Source organism: Nansenia antarctica (genome assembly GCF_963989245.1).
Source record: "Nansenia antarctica genome assembly, chromosome: 19".
In the NCBI taxonomy this organism is placed as follows: Eukaryota; Metazoa; Chordata; class Actinopteri; order Argentiniformes; family Microstomatidae; genus Nansenia; species Nansenia antarctica.
In genome coordinates this window covers 7,532,209-7,550,135 of record NC_137692.1, presented here as the reverse complement: position 1 = coordinate 7,550,135, position 17,927 = coordinate 7,532,209, and the positions used below count along the sequence as shown (strand labels likewise).

At 47.6% G+C, this 17,927-nt stretch overlaps 1 protein-coding gene across 1 annotated transcript in view; it reads right to left on the bottom strand.

Moving 5' to 3' along the window:
- ube3c (ubiquitin protein ligase E3C) overlaps nucleotides 1–17,517 on the bottom strand; it is a 37,638-nt gene extending 20,121 nt beyond the window's left edge. Inside the window, exons 1-14 of the mRNA XM_080549138.1 lie at nucleotides 17,424–17,517; nucleotides 16,578–16,672; nucleotides 16,358–16,411; nucleotides 16,084–16,158; nucleotides 15,756–15,902; nucleotides 15,457–15,572; nucleotides 15,179–15,336; nucleotides 14,860–15,013; nucleotides 11,614–11,834; nucleotides 10,550–10,701; nucleotides 8,781–8,965; nucleotides 4,879–4,965; nucleotides 971–1,128; nucleotides 2–228 (exon numbers count right to left, since the gene is read on the bottom strand). Coding sequence (XP_080405264.1) covers nucleotides 2–228; nucleotides 971–1,128; nucleotides 4,879–4,965; nucleotides 8,781–8,965; nucleotides 10,550–10,701; nucleotides 11,614–11,834; nucleotides 14,860–15,013; nucleotides 15,179–15,336; nucleotides 15,457–15,572; nucleotides 15,756–15,902; nucleotides 16,084–16,158; nucleotides 16,358–16,411; nucleotides 16,578–16,643 — 1,800 coding nt within the window. The 5' untranslated portion in view covers nucleotides 16,644–16,672; nucleotides 17,424–17,517. The remainder of the gene's footprint in view (nucleotide 1; nucleotides 229–970; nucleotides 1,129–4,878; nucleotides 4,966–8,780; nucleotides 8,966–10,549; nucleotides 10,702–11,613; nucleotides 11,835–14,859; nucleotides 15,014–15,178; nucleotides 15,337–15,456; nucleotides 15,573–15,755; nucleotides 15,903–16,083; nucleotides 16,159–16,357; nucleotides 16,412–16,577; nucleotides 16,673–17,423) is intronic.
- Nucleotides 17,518–17,927: the final 410 nt, after the last annotated feature.

Genomic DNA, 17,927 nt, shown 5'->3' with positions numbered 1-17,927 from the left:
CCTTGAAGAGCTGGACCCAGCGTTTCTGCTCGGCCTGGATGCGCTGCTGCACGGCGGTGTTGGTCTTGACCCCCACGCTGCGGAAGGCGGCCATGTACTCCTCCCGGTGCTCCGTCTTGGTCTCGGGGTGCGCCAGCTTGATGATGCCCAGGCAGGCGTCCCTGAGGCAGCGGGACAGCGTCACCAGCTCCGCCAGCGTGAAGGGCATCATGGAGGACTGGCTCTGGCCTGCCGAGGGGGGAGTGGTGTTACTCACAGGAGAGACTAGGGTCGCACTTTGGGTGGGTGAAACGCATTACATTAGAATCATCGTCGTTAGGAGGATAATAATAATAATAATAATAATAATAATAGCTTAGATTTATATAGCGCCTTTCTCTAACCCAAGGACGCTTAACAGATTTCATACACAGACAGTCAGACAGACAACAACAAAGCAAAGAAACAAAGACAGTGAGAGTGACAAAACTAGACTAGGGGCCAAAGGCCTTAGAGAACAGGTGGGTTTTGAGGGCTGATTTAAAGTGTCCAGGGTAGGGGGGGCGTTGCGGATCGCTGTGGGGAGAGAGTTCCAGAGGGTGGGAGCTGCCACACTGAAAGCTCCGGCCCCGAAGGTCCGTAGGTTGGTGCGGGGGGTGGAGAGTAGGCCCATGCCTAGGGAAGGGGTGTGTTGACAGAGAAGGTCAGTGAGGTACTGGGGGGCGCAGGCGTGGAGGGATTCGTAGGTGAGGAGGAGGATGTTTTCCAGAGGCGATGTGAGGGGGTGACGCAGGCGAGGCGATGGTGATACAGGACCGTTAGATAAAATGCTGATGTTCAAAATCATCAAGAGAACCTTGCAATTGGGATAGATGGACATCTGTTTTTTGGGGGTGCGGGGGATCAGAAGAGTGAAAATGCTTGAGTACTGTTTGATGGGATGGTTTGGAGGTGCGTGACGGGCCTATCTTCCATGGGGGGAGGTACCTACCTTCCATGGGGTAGCCGAAGAACTCGCTGTCGTGTACAGAGATGAGGGAGTGGCTGAAGAGGGAGCTGAACAGGTAGAAGATGGGGATGATGCGGTTGGAGTCGTCCAGAGACATGGGGGAGCCTCGCGAGATCACCTGCAGCAACTTCACCATGGAGCTGAGGGAGGAGGGGGGGGAGGACAGGAGGATGAGTCTCACATGGAGCTGAGGGAGGAGGGGGGAGGAGGACAGGAGGATGAGTCTCACATGGAGCTGAGGGAGGAGGGGGGGGACAGGAGGATGAGTCTCACATGGAGCTGAGGGAGGAGGACAGGAGGATGAGTCTCACATGGAGCTGAGGGAGGAGGGGGGGGGGACAGGAGGATGAGTCTCACATGGAGCTGAGGGAGGAGGAGGGGGGAGGACAGGAGGATGAGTCTCACATGGAGCTGAGGGAGGAGGAGGGGGGAGGACAGGAGGATGAGTCTCACATGGAGCTGAGGGAGGAGGGGGGGAGGACAGGAGGATGAGTCTCACATGGAGCTGAGGGAGGAGGGGGGAGGACAGGAGGATGAGTCTCACATGGAGCTGAGGGAGGAGGGGGGGGGGACAGGAGGATGAGTCTCACATGGAGCTGAGGGAGGAGGAGGGGGGAGGACAGGAGGATGAGTCTCACATGGAGCTGAGGGAGGAGGGGAGGAGGACAGGAGGATGAGTCTCACATGGAGCTGAGGGAGGAGGGGGGAGGACAGGAGGATGAGTCTCACATGGAGCTGAGGGAGGAGGGGGGAGGACAGGAGGATGAGTCTCACATGGAGCTGAGGGAGGAGGGGGGGGGGGACAGGAGGATGAGTCTCACATGGAGCTGAGGGAGGAGGGGGGAGGACAGGAGGATGAGTCTCACATGGAGCTGAGGGAGGAGGGGGGAGGAGGACAGGAGGATGAGTCTCACATGGAGCTGAGGGAGGAGGGGGGGGACAGGAGGATGAGTCTCACATGGAGCTGAGGGAGGAGGGGGGAGGACAGGAGGATGAGTCTCACATGGAGCTGAGGGAGGAGGAGGGGAGGACAGGAGGATGAGTCTCACATGGAGCTGAGGGAGGAGGGGGGGGACAGGAGGATGAGTCTCACATGGAGCTGAGGGAGGAGGGGGGGGGGGGACAGGAGGATGAGTCTCACATGGAGCTGAGGGAGGAGGGGGAGGAGGACAGGAGGATGAGTCTCACATGGAGCTGAGGGAGGAGGAGGGGAGGACAGGAGGATGAGTCTCACATGGAGCTGAGGGAGGAGGAGGGGAGGACAGGAGGATGAGTCTCACATGGAGCTGAGGGAGGAGGGGGGGAGGACAGGAGGATGAGTCTCACATGGAGCTGAGGGAGGAGGGGGGGGGGGGACAGGAGGATGAGTCTCACATGGAGCTGAGGGAGGAGGAGGGGGGACAGGAGGATGAGTCTCACATGGAGCTGAGGGAGGAGGGGGGAGGACAGGAGGATGAGTCTCACATGGAGCTGAGGGAGGAGGGGGGAGGAGGACAGGAGGATGAGTCTCACATGGAGCTGAGGGAGGAGGGGGGGGGGACAGGAGGATGAGTCTCACATGGAGCTGAGGGAGGAGGAGGGGGGAGGACAGGAGGATGAGTCTCACATGGAGCTGAGGGAGGAGGAGGGGGGACAGGAGGATGAGTCTCACATGGAGCTGAGGGAGGAGGAGGAGGGAGGACAGGAGGATGAGTCTCACATGGAGCTGAGGGAGGAGGAGGGGGGGGACAGGAGGATGAGTCTCACATGGAGCTGAGGGAGGAGGGGGGAGGAGGACAGGAGGATGAGTCTCACATGGAGCTGAGGGAGGAGGGGGGAGGACAGGAGGATGAGTCTCACATGGAGCTGAGGGAGGAGGAGGAGGGAGGACAGGAGGATGAGTCTCACATGGAGCTGAGGGAGGAGGAGGGGGGAGGACAGGAGGATGAGTCTCACATGGAGCTGAGGGAGGAGGAGGAGGGAGGACAGGAGGATGAGTCTCACATGGAGCTGAGGGAGGAGGAGGGAGGACAGGAGGATGAGTCTCACATGGAGCTGAGGGAGGAGGGGGGAGGAGGACAGGAGGATGAGTCTCACATGGAGCTGAGGGAGGAGGGGGGGGGGGGGACAGGAGGATGAGTCTCACATGGAGCTGAGGGAGGAGGGGGGAGGACAGGAGGATGAGTCTCACATGGAGCTGAGGGAGGAGGAGGGGGGACAGGAGGATGAGTCTCACATGGAGCTGAGGGAGGAGGAGGGAGGACAGGAGGATGAGTCTCACATGGAGCTGAGGGAGGAGGGGGGAGGAGGACAGGAGGATGAGTCTCACATGGAGCTGAGGGAGGAGGGGGGGAGGACAGGAGGATGAGTCTCACATGGAGCTGAGGGAGGAGGGGGGAGGAGGACAGGAGGATGAGTCTCACATGGAGCTGAGGGAGGAGGAGGGAGGAGGACAGGAGGATGAGTCTCACATGGAGCTGAGGGAGGAGGAGGGGGGGGACAGGAGGATGAGTCTCACATGGAGCTGAGGGAGGAGGGGGGAGGACAGGAGGATGAGTCTCACATGGAGCTGAGGGAGGAGGGGAGGAGGACAGGAGGATGAGTCTCACATGGAGCTGAGGGAGGAGGGGGGGGGACAGGAGGATGAGTCTCACATGGAGCTGAGGGAGGAGGACAGGAGGATGAGTCTCACATGGAGCTGAGGGAGGAGGGGGGAGGAGGACAGGAGGATGAGTCTCACATGGAGCTGAGGGAGGAGGAGGGGGGAGGACAGGAGGATGAGTCTCACATGGAGCTGAGGGAGGGGGAGGAGGACAGGAGGATGAGTCTCACATGGAGCTGAGGGAGGAGGGAGGAGGACAGGAGGATGAGTCTCACATGGAGCTGAGGGAGGAGGGGGGAGGACAGGAGGATGAGTCTCACATGGAGCTGAGGGAGGAGGGGGGGAGGACAGGAGGATGAGTCTCACATGGAGCTGAGGGAGGAGGGGGGAGGAGGACAGGAGGATGAGTCTCACATGGAGCTGAGGGAGGAGGGGGGAGGAGGACAGGAGGATGAGTCTCACATGGAGCTGAGGGAGGAGGGGGAGGACAGGAGGATGAGTCTCACATGGAGCTGAGGGAGGAGGGGGGAGGACAGGAGGATGAGTCTCACATGGAGCTGAGGGAGGAGGGGGGAGGAGGACAGGAGGATGAGTCTCACATGGAGCTGAGGGAGGAGGGGGGAGGACAGGAGGATGAGTCTCACATGGAGCTGAGGGAGGAGGAGGGGGGGGGACAGGAGGATGAGTCTCACATGGAGCTGAGGGAGGAGGGGGGGGGACAGGAGGATGAGTCTCACATGGAGCTGAGGGAGGAGGGGGAGGAGGACAGGAGGATGAGTCTCACATGGAGCTGAGGGAGGAGGGGGGGAGGACAGGAGGATGAGTCTCACATGGAGCTGAGGGAGGAGGGGGGAGGAGGACAGGAGGATGAGTCTCACATGGAGCTGAGGGAGGAGGGGGGGGGACAGGAGGATGAGTCTCACATGGAGCTGAGGGAGGAGGGGGGGGGGACAGGAGGATGAGTCTCACATGGAGCTGAGGGAGGAGGGGGGGGGGACAGGAGGATGAGTCTCACGCACCCACCCACGCACGCAGGCAGGCAGGCACGCACACACACACACGCACGCAGGCAGGCAGGCACGCACACACACACACGCACGCAGGCAGGCACGCACACACACACACACACGCAGGCAGGCAGGCACGCACACACACACACACACACGCACGCAGGCAGGCAGGCACGCACACACACACACACACACACGCAAGCAGGCAGGCACGCACACACACACACGCACGCAGGCAGGCACACACACGCAGGCAGGCACGCACACACACACGCAGACATCAGACTAGCTCCACTCACCCAGTGATAATCTTTGTTGTCATGGACGTTATCAAGTGCCACAGATGTCTCAGGAAACGTGCGTTAAAAGCTAAACTGTACAGGAGCCTGGAGGTGACAAAAGAAAGGAACAGGCAGGTCAACAACCAAAACATTTTTCCCAAAGCCTTTCATTTTAACGAGCGACCATAGCAGATACATAGGTATTACCATAGCAGATACATAGGTATTACCATAGCAGATACATAGGTATTACCATAGCAGATCCATAGGTATTACCATAGCAGATACATAGGTATTACCATAGCAGATACATAGGTATTACCATAGCAGATCCATAGGTATTACGAAGAGGACTAAATAGTTCTGTCTGGATTTGAACATCTATCCATCTGTGTGTCAGTGTAGCCTTTATTATGGGTACATGTCTTTCTCTGCCATGATGCCCTCTAAGCAGAGGTTGTTAACTTTCTACAGTTAACCAGAGGACGCACGTAAAGAAAATACACAATAAATAAATAAAGCTGTTGACCAGTGTTTCCCCCAAGGAATTTCTTGGCCTTTCCCTCCCCCCTTATTCCTTGTGCGCGACGAAAAAAGATTAAACGAGCCATTAAGCTTTATTTAGGCGAGGCACCTTCCATTAGTAAACTAGTTGCTGGCAAGGATATGGGCCCTAGGTCATAAACAGCCCTCGAGCTTCCTGAAGGAGCGCCATTTAAGTTAATGGCGATGGGGGGAGACAATAGAGGAGAGAGGGGGAGAGGCCTGGCCCTCACAGTGACCCCCAGAGCACCAGCATGCTTCCACACTCTGGCTGAATTACATGATAACACTGAAGAGGGGGGGGGGGGAGCAAGCCCTCATCATCATCCCCAACACTCCAGCCCAGCGGCCCATGGCACCGGGGTGTGAAACTACTCTTTGTTCAAGTGTGTGTGTGCTCCTTTATCACTCCTCATAGACTGTGCTTGTTTTCTTTCCAACAGAGGGTTAACACTAAGTAACACCAATGCTGTAATTAAGCTAAGAAAAAAAATGCATATAATGGGCTTCTGTCTAAAGAGCTATGGTAATGACACCTTTAAGGATGCCTGCCTTAAGAAGGGGATTCTCAACAGAGAGAGAGAAAGAGAGAATGGAAATGGCTGGTATTTCACATAAAAACACATTCTAATGCTGGTGTCATTGGTGTCCAAATTATTTGAAAGGCAGAAAATTAAAATGAGCCTTCAAAGTGAAGAGAGTGACACCCTTAATACCTTTGAGAAATAGTTTGTGCCAAGCCCCCCCATCTGTCAGAACAAGAGAGGAGGGGAGCTGGGCATAGTGCTTTGGTCCTTTACAGTCAGTGAAGAGAGGAGGGGAGCTGGGCTTAGTGCTTTGGTCCTTTACAGTCAGTGCACTGGGTGTTTGATTGAAATGGGAAACAAAGCACTAAAATTCTGACTGACACAGTGATTTACGGCCTGCTAGAAACCAAACCTCCATTTCAATCATGGAATGAAGCACTAATAAACACAGTCAAGGCATCAAAAGGGGTCGTATGTTTACGTGTATGTCTGTGTGCGTGTGTGTGTGTGTGTGTGTGTGTGTGTGTGTGTGTGTGTGTGTGTATGCTTTAACCATAAAAACGACCTTGATAAATCCCACTCAGATCATTTTTATTTGGGAATAATGAAATAATTAGTTAAATGTATTTGAGAAACAATGCAAAAGAAAACAGGGACTATATTAATCCTACTTTTATACCTAATACTTAGATGTTCAGCTACCTTATTCAACACTGAAAGCCATGTACATATATAGATGCCTAGGCCTACACCATTCATCAACCTCAATACGACTGACAGGTATACAAATAGATTTTCTGAAGTAGGACAACATATTTTCTCTATTTTGTATCTAGGGATACAACTACAACTATAACAGTAGACTTGTTAAATTCACAAAGGCCTGTTCGTAAAGACAACTGTTCATTCACTGTGTTCGCATTGCTCATTTGTAATTATCTCACGTAAACTCCACAATCACCGCAACTGCTCCAAAACAAATGAAGGACAGTGGCCCGCTAGCACTTACAGTTGTCAGGGACCATCAGTTAGCGACAGTGTGCTAATTTGGGTAAGGCTAACCAAACATAATCATCAAACACAATTAAAGTGAAATTACACCATACCAATGACAAAGACAAAGTTGCAGCTAGATCAAAACTAATCTAAAACAAATCAAATAAAGTACACATAACATACAAGACTAAAATCATAAAAGAGGTTGACTTCTGAGGATCAGGGAGAGCGTTGGGATATTTATTAAAGGCATGCGCCGGCCGTCGGGCCAAATGGGCAGCCTCTCTTTTTTAAAGCAGTAAATCAGGGCAGGGATGCAATTTGCTCCCCTTAGCCTCTTGTAAAGCTATCCCGTCCACTTCTGCAGTAATTAATCTTCCTCAGTGAGCTAATTATTTTGTACAGATATCCGATAATGATGGAGGACGAGGAGGGGGATTTATGGTAAAAGCCGTAGGAACTGAGGAAGCTGTAAAATGAGGAGGAAAATACTAAGGAGGGAACTATTCCACCAAGTGATTTGGTAAGCAAACTGTGGCATCTATCAGATAGCATATTTTAGTTTTGGGGCGGGGTGGGGGGGTAACTAATTTGAGGCTATACTGTTTTTTATGTAATCTAGAGAACATTGTGGAATCTTGCAAAATGAGACCAGGCCAAATGTCTCAGGTGATACTCTCCTAAATACTAAATACTCTCCTAAATACTAAATACTCTACTAAAGTACTAAATAATGACCACATTTACCTTGTCCTGCAAGAGCTTCATTGTGGTGAGTGTAGTAATGATCTCACCCTGAGATACACATCCATCTCACTCGTACGCGGTGCCTACAGGTAGTACTGTTCGTTTAGCTCCAGTAATGATTAACCAGGGGGTGGCAGCCTACCATGAAGCCCAGCCAGGAGCCCCCTTAGTCAGCTGCAGCAGCTCCCATCTCCCCCCTCACATCCTGCCTCTAATGCAATGAGCCTGAAGAGAGACAGCTAATAACCCTCATCCAAGAGTGACAGCTTCCCTGACATCCCTACTTCCTCTGCCGGCCGTAAAACGCCAGTGGGTTAAAAGGACAGATAACGGGTTGGCTTCAGCGTTATTTACATTAGTGCTTACAACACGTGAATGAAGAAGACGCTCCCAGTTTCACTTTTGTGCAAATCCAGATGAGTCTGCTGTCCGTCCTGTTTGTTCAGCTCCCCACAGAAGTTTCAGGATCAAATATTCAGGTTTCTAGACAGTTTCTAGAATGTCTAAGACAATAATCAAATGAACACTACTTTGGTCAAAGAAGTATGTTGTAAAGAACAAGGTTCTCACACCTTTTGAAACATCAAATTCAAGCACCTTTCAAGGACTTTCAAGACTAAATTCCTTCAAATTCAAGGGCCCACCACGGCATCGTTTGAGACAGATCTAGATGAGAATGTATATAATAGGAATGACCATGAACGGTTTTCAAATCTAACGGCGTTATGTCGGTTTAAAATCTAGCTAACTAATTAACTAGTATGGTTGTTTTATTCCCTTCTACATGTTACCTATATATATTTTTTAGAGAGAGAGAGAGAGAGAGAGAGAGAGAGAGAGAGAGAGAGAGAGAGAGAGAGAGAGAGAGAGAGAGAGAGAGAGAGAGAGAGAGAGAGAGAGAGAGAGAGAGAGAGAGAGAGAGAGAGAGAGAGAGAGAGAGAGAGAGAGAGAGAGAGGGGAATTCAAGCACTTTCAATGACCCATGTCGATTTTGTTCCTTGATTTTTTTCCCGCAAATTCACAAACTTTCAAGGATTTCAACGACCTGTGGGAACCCTGGTAGGGAACCCTGGTAGGGAACCCTGGTAAGCCCTCTGGGCTACTGACCTGACTTTGGGAACCATCATGCGGTGCTGCACCATGAGCGTGTGGCAGATGGAGGCCATCATGGTGAAGACCTCCTCGCTGGCAGAGTCCCTCCACACCAGGTTGAGCAGTGCATTGGTCTGCAGCTTGGTGTCCAGCTTGTGGACACACTCCTCTGTGATCAGCTGCACTGATATCCTGTCATCCTGTGGGGGGGGAATACAACATTTACAAGCGTTAGAGCTCGTGGGTCATTTGTCTATTTTAACACGAGAAAAGCCAAAAATATTTCTAGTACTTAGCTTTCAGACTTTTATTTTGAATTTTGACAGACGTGCGTGAAAGACGTGCGGTAGGCTAGTCGTTGCCATGGTCACGTCAACATTTGATTGACGACATGGACTCAGCCTGTCACCTGTCATTAGCAGCTAAATATGGCAAAGTGCAAATAGGGATTTACGTACATTGACATAATATAAAAACAATATAAGAAGGGACTGAAGCCCCAGTGTGTGGCTCTGAGCACGTATTGATGTTGTATCACTCAGTGGTTTGTTGGCTATCGCTGGCTATCGGGGGGAAAGCTCTCGTCACTTTTTTAAGAACAGAAATCACAGCCTTCCTTTCAGAAAAGGAAATTCGGTGAGGTAAGCCTCCCCCAGTTCTGGTGTAACGATGTGATGGGATAGTATCCTGGGGCGGCTGTGGCGCAGGAGGTAGAGCTGCCATCTAATGATCGCAAGGTTGGCAGATCGGCGGTTCGAGCCCCGGCTGGCCACATGTTGAGGTGTCCTTGGGCAAGACACTGAACCGCCAAATTGCTCCCAGGGCGCCTTGCATGGTAGCTTGCCGCCATTGGTGTGTGAATGTGTGTGTGAATGGGTGAAAGAGAGGCCGTTGAAAAGCGCTTTGGATAAAAGGCGCTCTATAAGTGCAGTCCGTTTACCATTCACCATTTAGTATCCGTCCCTCGCTACTCATGTAGTGGAAGTACTCCTAAAAGGTGATTCTGTCTGCCATCACCCGACTTATCAGGAGTAAAGCACATCCCCAATTATCTCATCAGCTTGCCCAAACGCATGTTGAGTGACAGCCCGTTTAGTAGCCAACTCAGAGAGATGATCATATTGCGTGTGTAAACACAGATATGTAGTTAGGATGTTCATTTTATTCATAATTACCAGGATCAGCAGCACACAGCTGTGATGCTCATACTCGTCCGTTTATTAATCAGGATCAGTGTGCTATGCTATTGTTAGAGTAATGTGCTCGATTTGTTATTTTATAACTAAATGGACTGTTTACTAGTCCATTTTTTAGAAATAGATTTGCTTGGTTTGAATTCTATAAAATTGGGTCAGACTTAATGACCCTGGGAAAATGTGTCCCGAAGCCAGACCAGTCCAGAACCACTGTGTTAGAGAAGCCAGACCAGTCCAGAACCACTGTGTTAGAGAAGCCAGACCAGTCCAGAACCACTGTGTTAGAGAAGCCAGACCAGTCCAGAACCACTGTGTTAGAGAAGCCAGACCAGTCCAGAACCACTGTGTTAGAGAAGCCAGACCAGTCCAGAACCACTGTGTTAGAGAAGCCAGACCAGTCCAGAACCACTGTGTTAGAGAAGCCAGACCAATCCAGAACCACTGTGTTAGAGAAGCCAGACCAGTCCAGAACCACTGCGTTAGAGAACACTCAATTTCCTTTTTTTTGGGGCGGGGTATAAAAAGGCATGTCAATATGTCATTATGCGAAAGTGGTTTCTGGTCGCTGCCTGCGTGTGTGATAGTTACCTGTGTGGATTTGGGATGGGTGCCAGAGTCATCCTCATCCTCTGAGTCACTGTGGACCTCAGGCCTGCTGCTGCTCTCTGACACGGGGAGGAGGGGCAGCAGAGTCTGCAGGGCTCGCAGGTACAGGTGGAGGCCCTCTTCTGATAGCTTGCCTGCCAACACACACACAATGATCACACACATACACACAATGATTACACACACACACACACACACACAATGATTACACACACACACACACACACACACAAGGATTACACACACACACAATGATTACACACACACACACACATTCCCTTTCACCACACATTTTATAAACATCCCCTTATTACCCTGACTGCAAAAGAGTCAGCCATCTAAGGGCGATTTAACCCAAACACATACCCAAGCCATGACTGGTATACCTAAGAGAACCTACCCAAGCCATGGCTGGTATACCTAAGAGAACCTACCTAAGCCATGACTGGTATACCTAAGAGAACCTACCTAAGCCATGCCTGGTATACCTAAGAGAACCTACCTAAGCCATGACTGGTATACCTAAGAGAACCTACCTAAGCCATGACTGGTATACCTAAGAGAACCTACCTAAGCCATGCCTGGTATACCTAAGAGAACCTACCTAAGCCATGCCTGGTATACCTAAGAGAACCTACCTAAGCCATGCCTGGTATACCTAAGAGAACCTACCTAAGCCATGACTGGTATACCTAAGAGAACCTACCTAAGCCATGCCTGGTATACCTAAGAGAACCTACCTAAGCCATGCCTGGTATACCTAAGAGAACCTACCTAAGCCATGACTGGTATACCTAAGAGAACCTACCTAAGCCATGACTGGTATACCTAAGAGAACCTACCTAAGCCATGCCTGGTATACCTAAGAGAACCTACCTAAGCCATGCCTGGTATACCTAAGAGAACCTACCTAAGCCATGACTGGTATACCTAAGAGAACCTACCTAAGCCATGCCTGGTATACCTAAGAGAACCTACCTAAGCCATGACTGGTATACCTAAGAGAACCTACCTAAGCCATGACTGGTATACCTAAGAGAACCTACCTAAGCAGGTTTCTCCCACCGACAGGACAAAGTAGAAGAGCCAAGGCGCCTGGCTCTGAGCAGCAGCAGAGGAGCCTACGGTGGCCTGTAGGGAGCCCAGGAAGGCTTCAAATGGGAAGGAGAGGCGGGGGTCCGATAACGCTGGGATGACGAAGTGAAAGATCTGCTCTGTGAACGGGGCTGAGATAAACTCCTCTGTGAAGGCTGAAAACACAAACTGCCTGTGTGACAAGAAAACAAGGGAGAGAGAAAGGGAGAAGGGGGAGAGGGCAAGCAATATTGTAATTAGGGCTGCAACAACGAATCGATTAAATCGCTAAAAATCGATAATGCAATTCGTTGGCGGCGAATGCCATTATCGATTCGTTGTTATTTTTTTATTTTTTTTATTAAATTTTTTTTTCGGGTTTTGTTTCCATAACAAACCTACTTTCTGTTGACGCACCGGCCGGTGTAGGCATCGCGAATCATAGCGAATCATAGCGCTACCTATGGCCGGAAAGGGCAGAACCTATGACCGGAACCGGAAAAGTGGGAAAATCCGGTACCTACACCGGCGCGGTGGCTACATTTAAATCATGCTACTCAAAAGCCTTGAGAGTGAAGCTGTCTGCTGTCAGGACATGCTAGTGAGTTAGCTAGCAGGGTTAGCTCGCTGCTGCCGCTAGCTGACTGTCACTACGCTGCTCGTCCAGCTGTAGTCTGCGTAGCTGTGCTAAGAACCAGAGCACTAACTATGTTTCTATAGAGGAGGGTTACACTAACTATGTTTCTATAGAGGAGGGTTACACTAACTATGTTTCTATAGAGGAGGGTTACAGCTAACTTCCTATTGTTTTATTATATAAGTCCTGCTGGGCTCAGCCCTTCCATGGTCTCCTGCTCTCCATGCAAATGTGTTAGTGTGAGTTCTGGCGAAGCGTCAGCTAAATGACTGTAATGTAATGCGATAGCCAGTGAGTGTTTGCTCGCATTCATGAATTCAATATTGCATGACAAGTGTATTTAGCTAGCTGGCTAACGTCAGTGGTAGAGCAGAGGTGATAAGCTAAAGGCTAGCTAGTGGTAGCCTACCAAGCTACCCGTGAGTTAGAGTGAGGCACTGACTGTCGCCTAGCCTATTGTATGGAGTGAGAGGACACATTGCATTGTTTTGGAGCATATCTGTTATATAAAAACATTAGTGTCTTGTCTGTAGCCTATATTGCACTTTGGGTTACTGACCTTTACATTAAGCAAAGTTATTACCTAAAACAATGCATGTATTGAGCTAGAGTTCAACTACTTTATTGAAACAATCTACCGCCATAGTCCATGGCCTGTTGTTAAACCTATTTGATGTAGCAAAGCCTTTTTTATTTATATTATTTTTATTTTGTTATTAATACTTATTCATTTTGCACATGTATATGTATAGGCCTGGCTGATTTAGAAAACATAAAATACAATTTGCCATATAAATCTTTTTTAATTCCCCACCCCCCCCCAAAAAAAACGATTAATCGGAAAAATTATCTGCAGATTAATCGATTATCTAAATAATCGTTAGTTGCAGCCCTAATTGTAATTACACACATGTCTAGGGCACACAATCCAAACACTGTCAGATGGATGAATAATAAGTTCATATGTAATACATGATAATGCCTTTACACTCACTAAACTCATTATTAGAAACACCTGTACACCTTCTCATTCATTCAGGTGGTGTAATGGTGTAATGGTGTGGGGAAGGTTTTCTTGGCACACTTTGGGCCAGACAGTTAATACAATCAATCACTTGAATGCCACAGCCTATTTGAGCATTTGTGCATCCCTTCATGGTCACAATGTACCCATCTTCTAATGGCTACTTCCAGCATGATAACGCACCTGATATGACAAAGCAAAAACCTTCCCAATCACCAGAACTGAATCCAATAGAACACCTTTGGGATGTGTTAGAATGGGAGATTTACATCTTGAAAGGACACCTGAATGTCATCTTGGACCAGAACCTCGAAGGAATGTTTTCAACATCTTGTGGAATCAATGCCTCAAAGAATTGAGGCTGTTTTGAGAGCAAAGGGAGGCCCTACACATTATTAGTAGTGTTCCTAATAAAGTTCTCATGAGTGTATATAAGCAAGCATATGAATTGAGATGATTCTAGAAGGTTTTTCTGTCAAACTCATTACTCATACACAGACAATGCAGTTTTATAGAGAGAGTAGGTTGTTCTAAAAGTGTCTCCTCCTTTCAGCTTTGTAAGTGGACCAATATTGTCTTGTCAAACACATCTGGTGGTCCCAGGCAGATAATCAGCTGTTAGAGGGAGTGTGTACACAAGTTGTTCTCACTCCTGTCCTGCCTTTCTTCAAAAAGAAAAGAAACCCCAGGTCATTTGTCATTAAGAATGTCTCAAATTGAGGGCAAATAGTTATTCTGCACTCTGTCGAGTAAGCGAGTCTGGGTCACTTTTATTGCTTGTTGTAAAGAGGTCGGTGAATCAATTACGATGTCTCCACCGACTCGAAGGATAAACAGTGCTGAAGTTTGTATTATCAGTTTACTGGACAATTTTAACAGCAAACACCACAGACAAAGACATTCCTATCCCGCCTCCAAACTATGGTCTTTCCCACATGTTCAGAAGTCTATTTTCATGTGTTCTTTGGAAGTGAAACTTTGAGAAGTCTTGATATCTGTTCTGGTTAAGATGTGTAAATTGATTGAAAGATGATACCTACCTCCTAAAGATTTTGTTAGCGGCAAGTAAAAATGGCTACTTCCATTTAGGTAGGTATCATCTTTCCATTTACTTCCATTAGCCATTACAAAATACTGGCTCCAGAAACTGCCCTACTGCTGGCCTCTTTGTCAATATTGTTAACCCACTGCATCATTTAGAACACATGACTCACACCATAAGGCAAAAGAACTGGGAGAAAAACGCTGGGATAAATGGTGTATTTATTTAGCCAATGCATCTCATTCCTCATGACTATTGTATGTACAATATGTAACGATGTATGTTAAAAAATAGACTAATTCTGTTTTTTATTTAATTTGATTATCCCATGACCTGATATTTGTTTGTTTCCGTTATATTATTGTGTTATATTTCCTTGTAAAGAATCTCAGATTTTCTATTTGAGTTTCTAGTTCTTAAAACGAAAATGTTCATAAATAAAACATTTTAAAAATCTTTTAAAAACATGTGTAAATTGTATGTTTTTGACTCTACAGAGATTTCTCAAGCTGTACCTTGCGCCTGTTGTGCAGGAAGAGTAGGTAAAGTGCAGGGGCTTTAGCGTGTGCTCCAACAGTGTGCTTGCCAGAGGGATAGAAGGAGAGTCACTATACTCCAGACTGGAAGGGAGCTTGTGATTCACTAGAATATACAGCGACCTGTAGTATCCTGAGAGAGGAGAAAGACAGAGCGAGAAGATGTGAGGAGAAGAGACGGAAAAGGAGAAGATGAAGCATAAATACAATGGACATTGGAATTACACGATTTGTGCAAAAGGTAAATGAAGATCACATAGTGAACCGCTACAAAAGCAGTGTCATTGTGTTACCTTACCTTTCTGTACCATATAGTGCAAAATCTGCTCAATTAACGATGCTACACGATTGACATCTTGAAGGACAGGAAGATAGGTTCTCTCTGAAGAAAAGATCTCCAGCATCCTCATGGGAACAGCAACATTCAAACTGTCATCCTTGCAAATCTGCAGAAGTCTATGAGAGAGAGGGAGAGGTGCAATGTTGACTGCTTATTTAATTAATTAATTAATTAATTAATTCATTCATTCATTCATTCATTCATTCCTCCAGACATTCAGGAGGCAGCCCCTGTACCTGCAGCAAAAGCCTAGCATCCTCTTGATCTGAAACAAACATGTCTGACTCTCAGGCCCTGCCAGAAGCTTCACAAACTGGCTGTTACTTCTCACTAGATTCTGACACATCCATATCTGTGGAAATAGAAAAAGATGTGTTATTTTCACATGCATGACATCAGGATCAGCCAGATCCAATGACACGTTTATGTTTTAACTAATACATCACAATAAACAAAATGTATAAATAAATTTAAAAATAAAAATAAAATAAAGGTTCTTACTAAACAGCACAATTAAATAAACAATGGTCCTCACCAATCTATGTGAGTCCTCTCTCTGTCTGTAGAAAAATAAGAGTTGTCTTGTTAGGAGGCTCAGGCTGGCACTGTCTGAGACAGGCGGCCCACCCCCTGATTGTGCCTGGCAGACACAGTGGTCAAACTTGCCCCTCTGGATGGCATACTGTAACCAGGTCAAACACGTGGACATGATTAGAGGGGTTAGGTGGAACAGTATAGCAACGTTTAGGAATGATAGTGTATACTACAATGAAGAATTGTAAGGACGAAGTGTGCTGAAAAAGGAACTATGATGAAGGAGTGTGAGTGCATTTAGGACTTGAGGACAATGCTTGACGACATACTTGCTGTTTCCGGTCATGGTACCCTCGTATATAGGACTGAATTATAATTGCATTCTTCAGTCTTCTCCTTTCATCCTAAGAGAATGACAGGGCGGCATTAATTGCAATGTTTGCAGAAGGGTGACAGTGCACATCTTCTTTCCAAACAATAATCTAAATGACTTGTTTAAGCTTTCTCAATCACAAAGAAATTACTTTAGCCAATTCACATAAAGCTCCATGATTTTACATTCACAAGCCTCTTTCACACAAAGCTCTTAATTCATGTTGTTACCTCTCGTTTCCTTCTTTCCTCTTGTGTGCGATGTAGGAGAGTTGCTTTTTCCTCCTGAAAGGCAAAGCATGTTAGCTTGATTGTCAGAGGAAATTAAAGAGAAAATGCACACAGTAACAATGTCAATTGTCTGGCATTGTGTGTGTGTGTGTGTGTGTGTGTGTGTGTGTGTGTGTGTGTGTGTGTGTGTGTGTGTATTCCTATGTTATGGCACACATACCTTTTTACTCGCTCCCCCCAGTGACACCTTGGGTCTTGTTTTGAAATCTCCCTCAAAGCTAAACATGGTTAGACTTTTCCCATTGAGGAGTGATCCTTTACGTGGAGAAGAAAGTGAAACAAACAAAGGAGTCAGAAGCTCAGACATGTCACATGACCAGACAAACATGTCACTGCTGGGGGGCCATCTGATCTGATCTGACATCCAACAACATCAAGCTGAATAAACACAGCCATAGTGATCAACTGTCTGTTGTGATTGTGGCAGTAAGTGATTCATCAGGTCTTGTCAACAACAGATTGCTACAATGACATTCTCCATCAACAAAGGCAGCTTAGCTAGGCAGCTAGCTATGTGTAGCAGCTACTGTTCATCACAACATGACATCACTAACGACAGATCCCTATGGGGACAAATAACATGACATGTATTCAGCTAACTTATGACTGTATCCACAGCAGTGGGTGATCAGGTAAAACACTGTGTGCTGTCATGGGATGACAGAGCCATGGTTAGCTCAGTTAGCTCAGTTAGCCTGGTTAGCTAATGACTCAGCAGCTGTCAAACTGTGTTACATCACTCTTAGCGGTCAGTCCAACGACCACTGGAGAAGCTTCATCGCATAACATGTGTCAGACAGTCGATCTATAGACTTTATTCGTTCGCCAACGTCGCTTACAGGACCCTCAGTGTGTTGGCAAGGCTGGTGGTTAGCCAGCTAGCTAACAGACACATAGCATAGTTAGCTGCTAGCTAACTGTCTCTCTGCCTAGCCACTCTGACATCTGTGTCTCAACACGACACACCTGTTAGACTCAGTAACACATGAACTAGAACTTAGTTTACCTTTGATTAATGAAATGAGCGACAGAAATGAAAGAGCATAGAATAATGAAACAAAAAACGAATCGTGTTTCCTTCTTCTCTCTTCTGTCCAGAAACACAACACACACGGTACATCCGCTCGCGTCACAACGCTGACATCTGATTGGACGTTCGCTTCTCCTCTCGAACCCTATTGGTTAGATGCGATGTCAACAACATTCCTCGTGGTCCCTCCCCCATTGGGTCCTGCTCAGTGGATTCATGATTTCGTGACGTTAGAATTATAAGGTTCTATCTCCATTTTTGTCAAAATTTAGTTTTTTACATAATCTGATCCATTAGGTGTTTATCAATGCCTGTGTGGTGTTATTTTAAAAATGTTGACATTTTTTAGTTAGTAATTAATAAAACACAAAGGTTCCATCTCACAAAACATAATGGAATGTAAAAACTTTGACGCTCAATATCTCTGAACTGCCCTAAACGGAGATAGAACCTTATCATTCTAAGCTCACGATTTTGGTT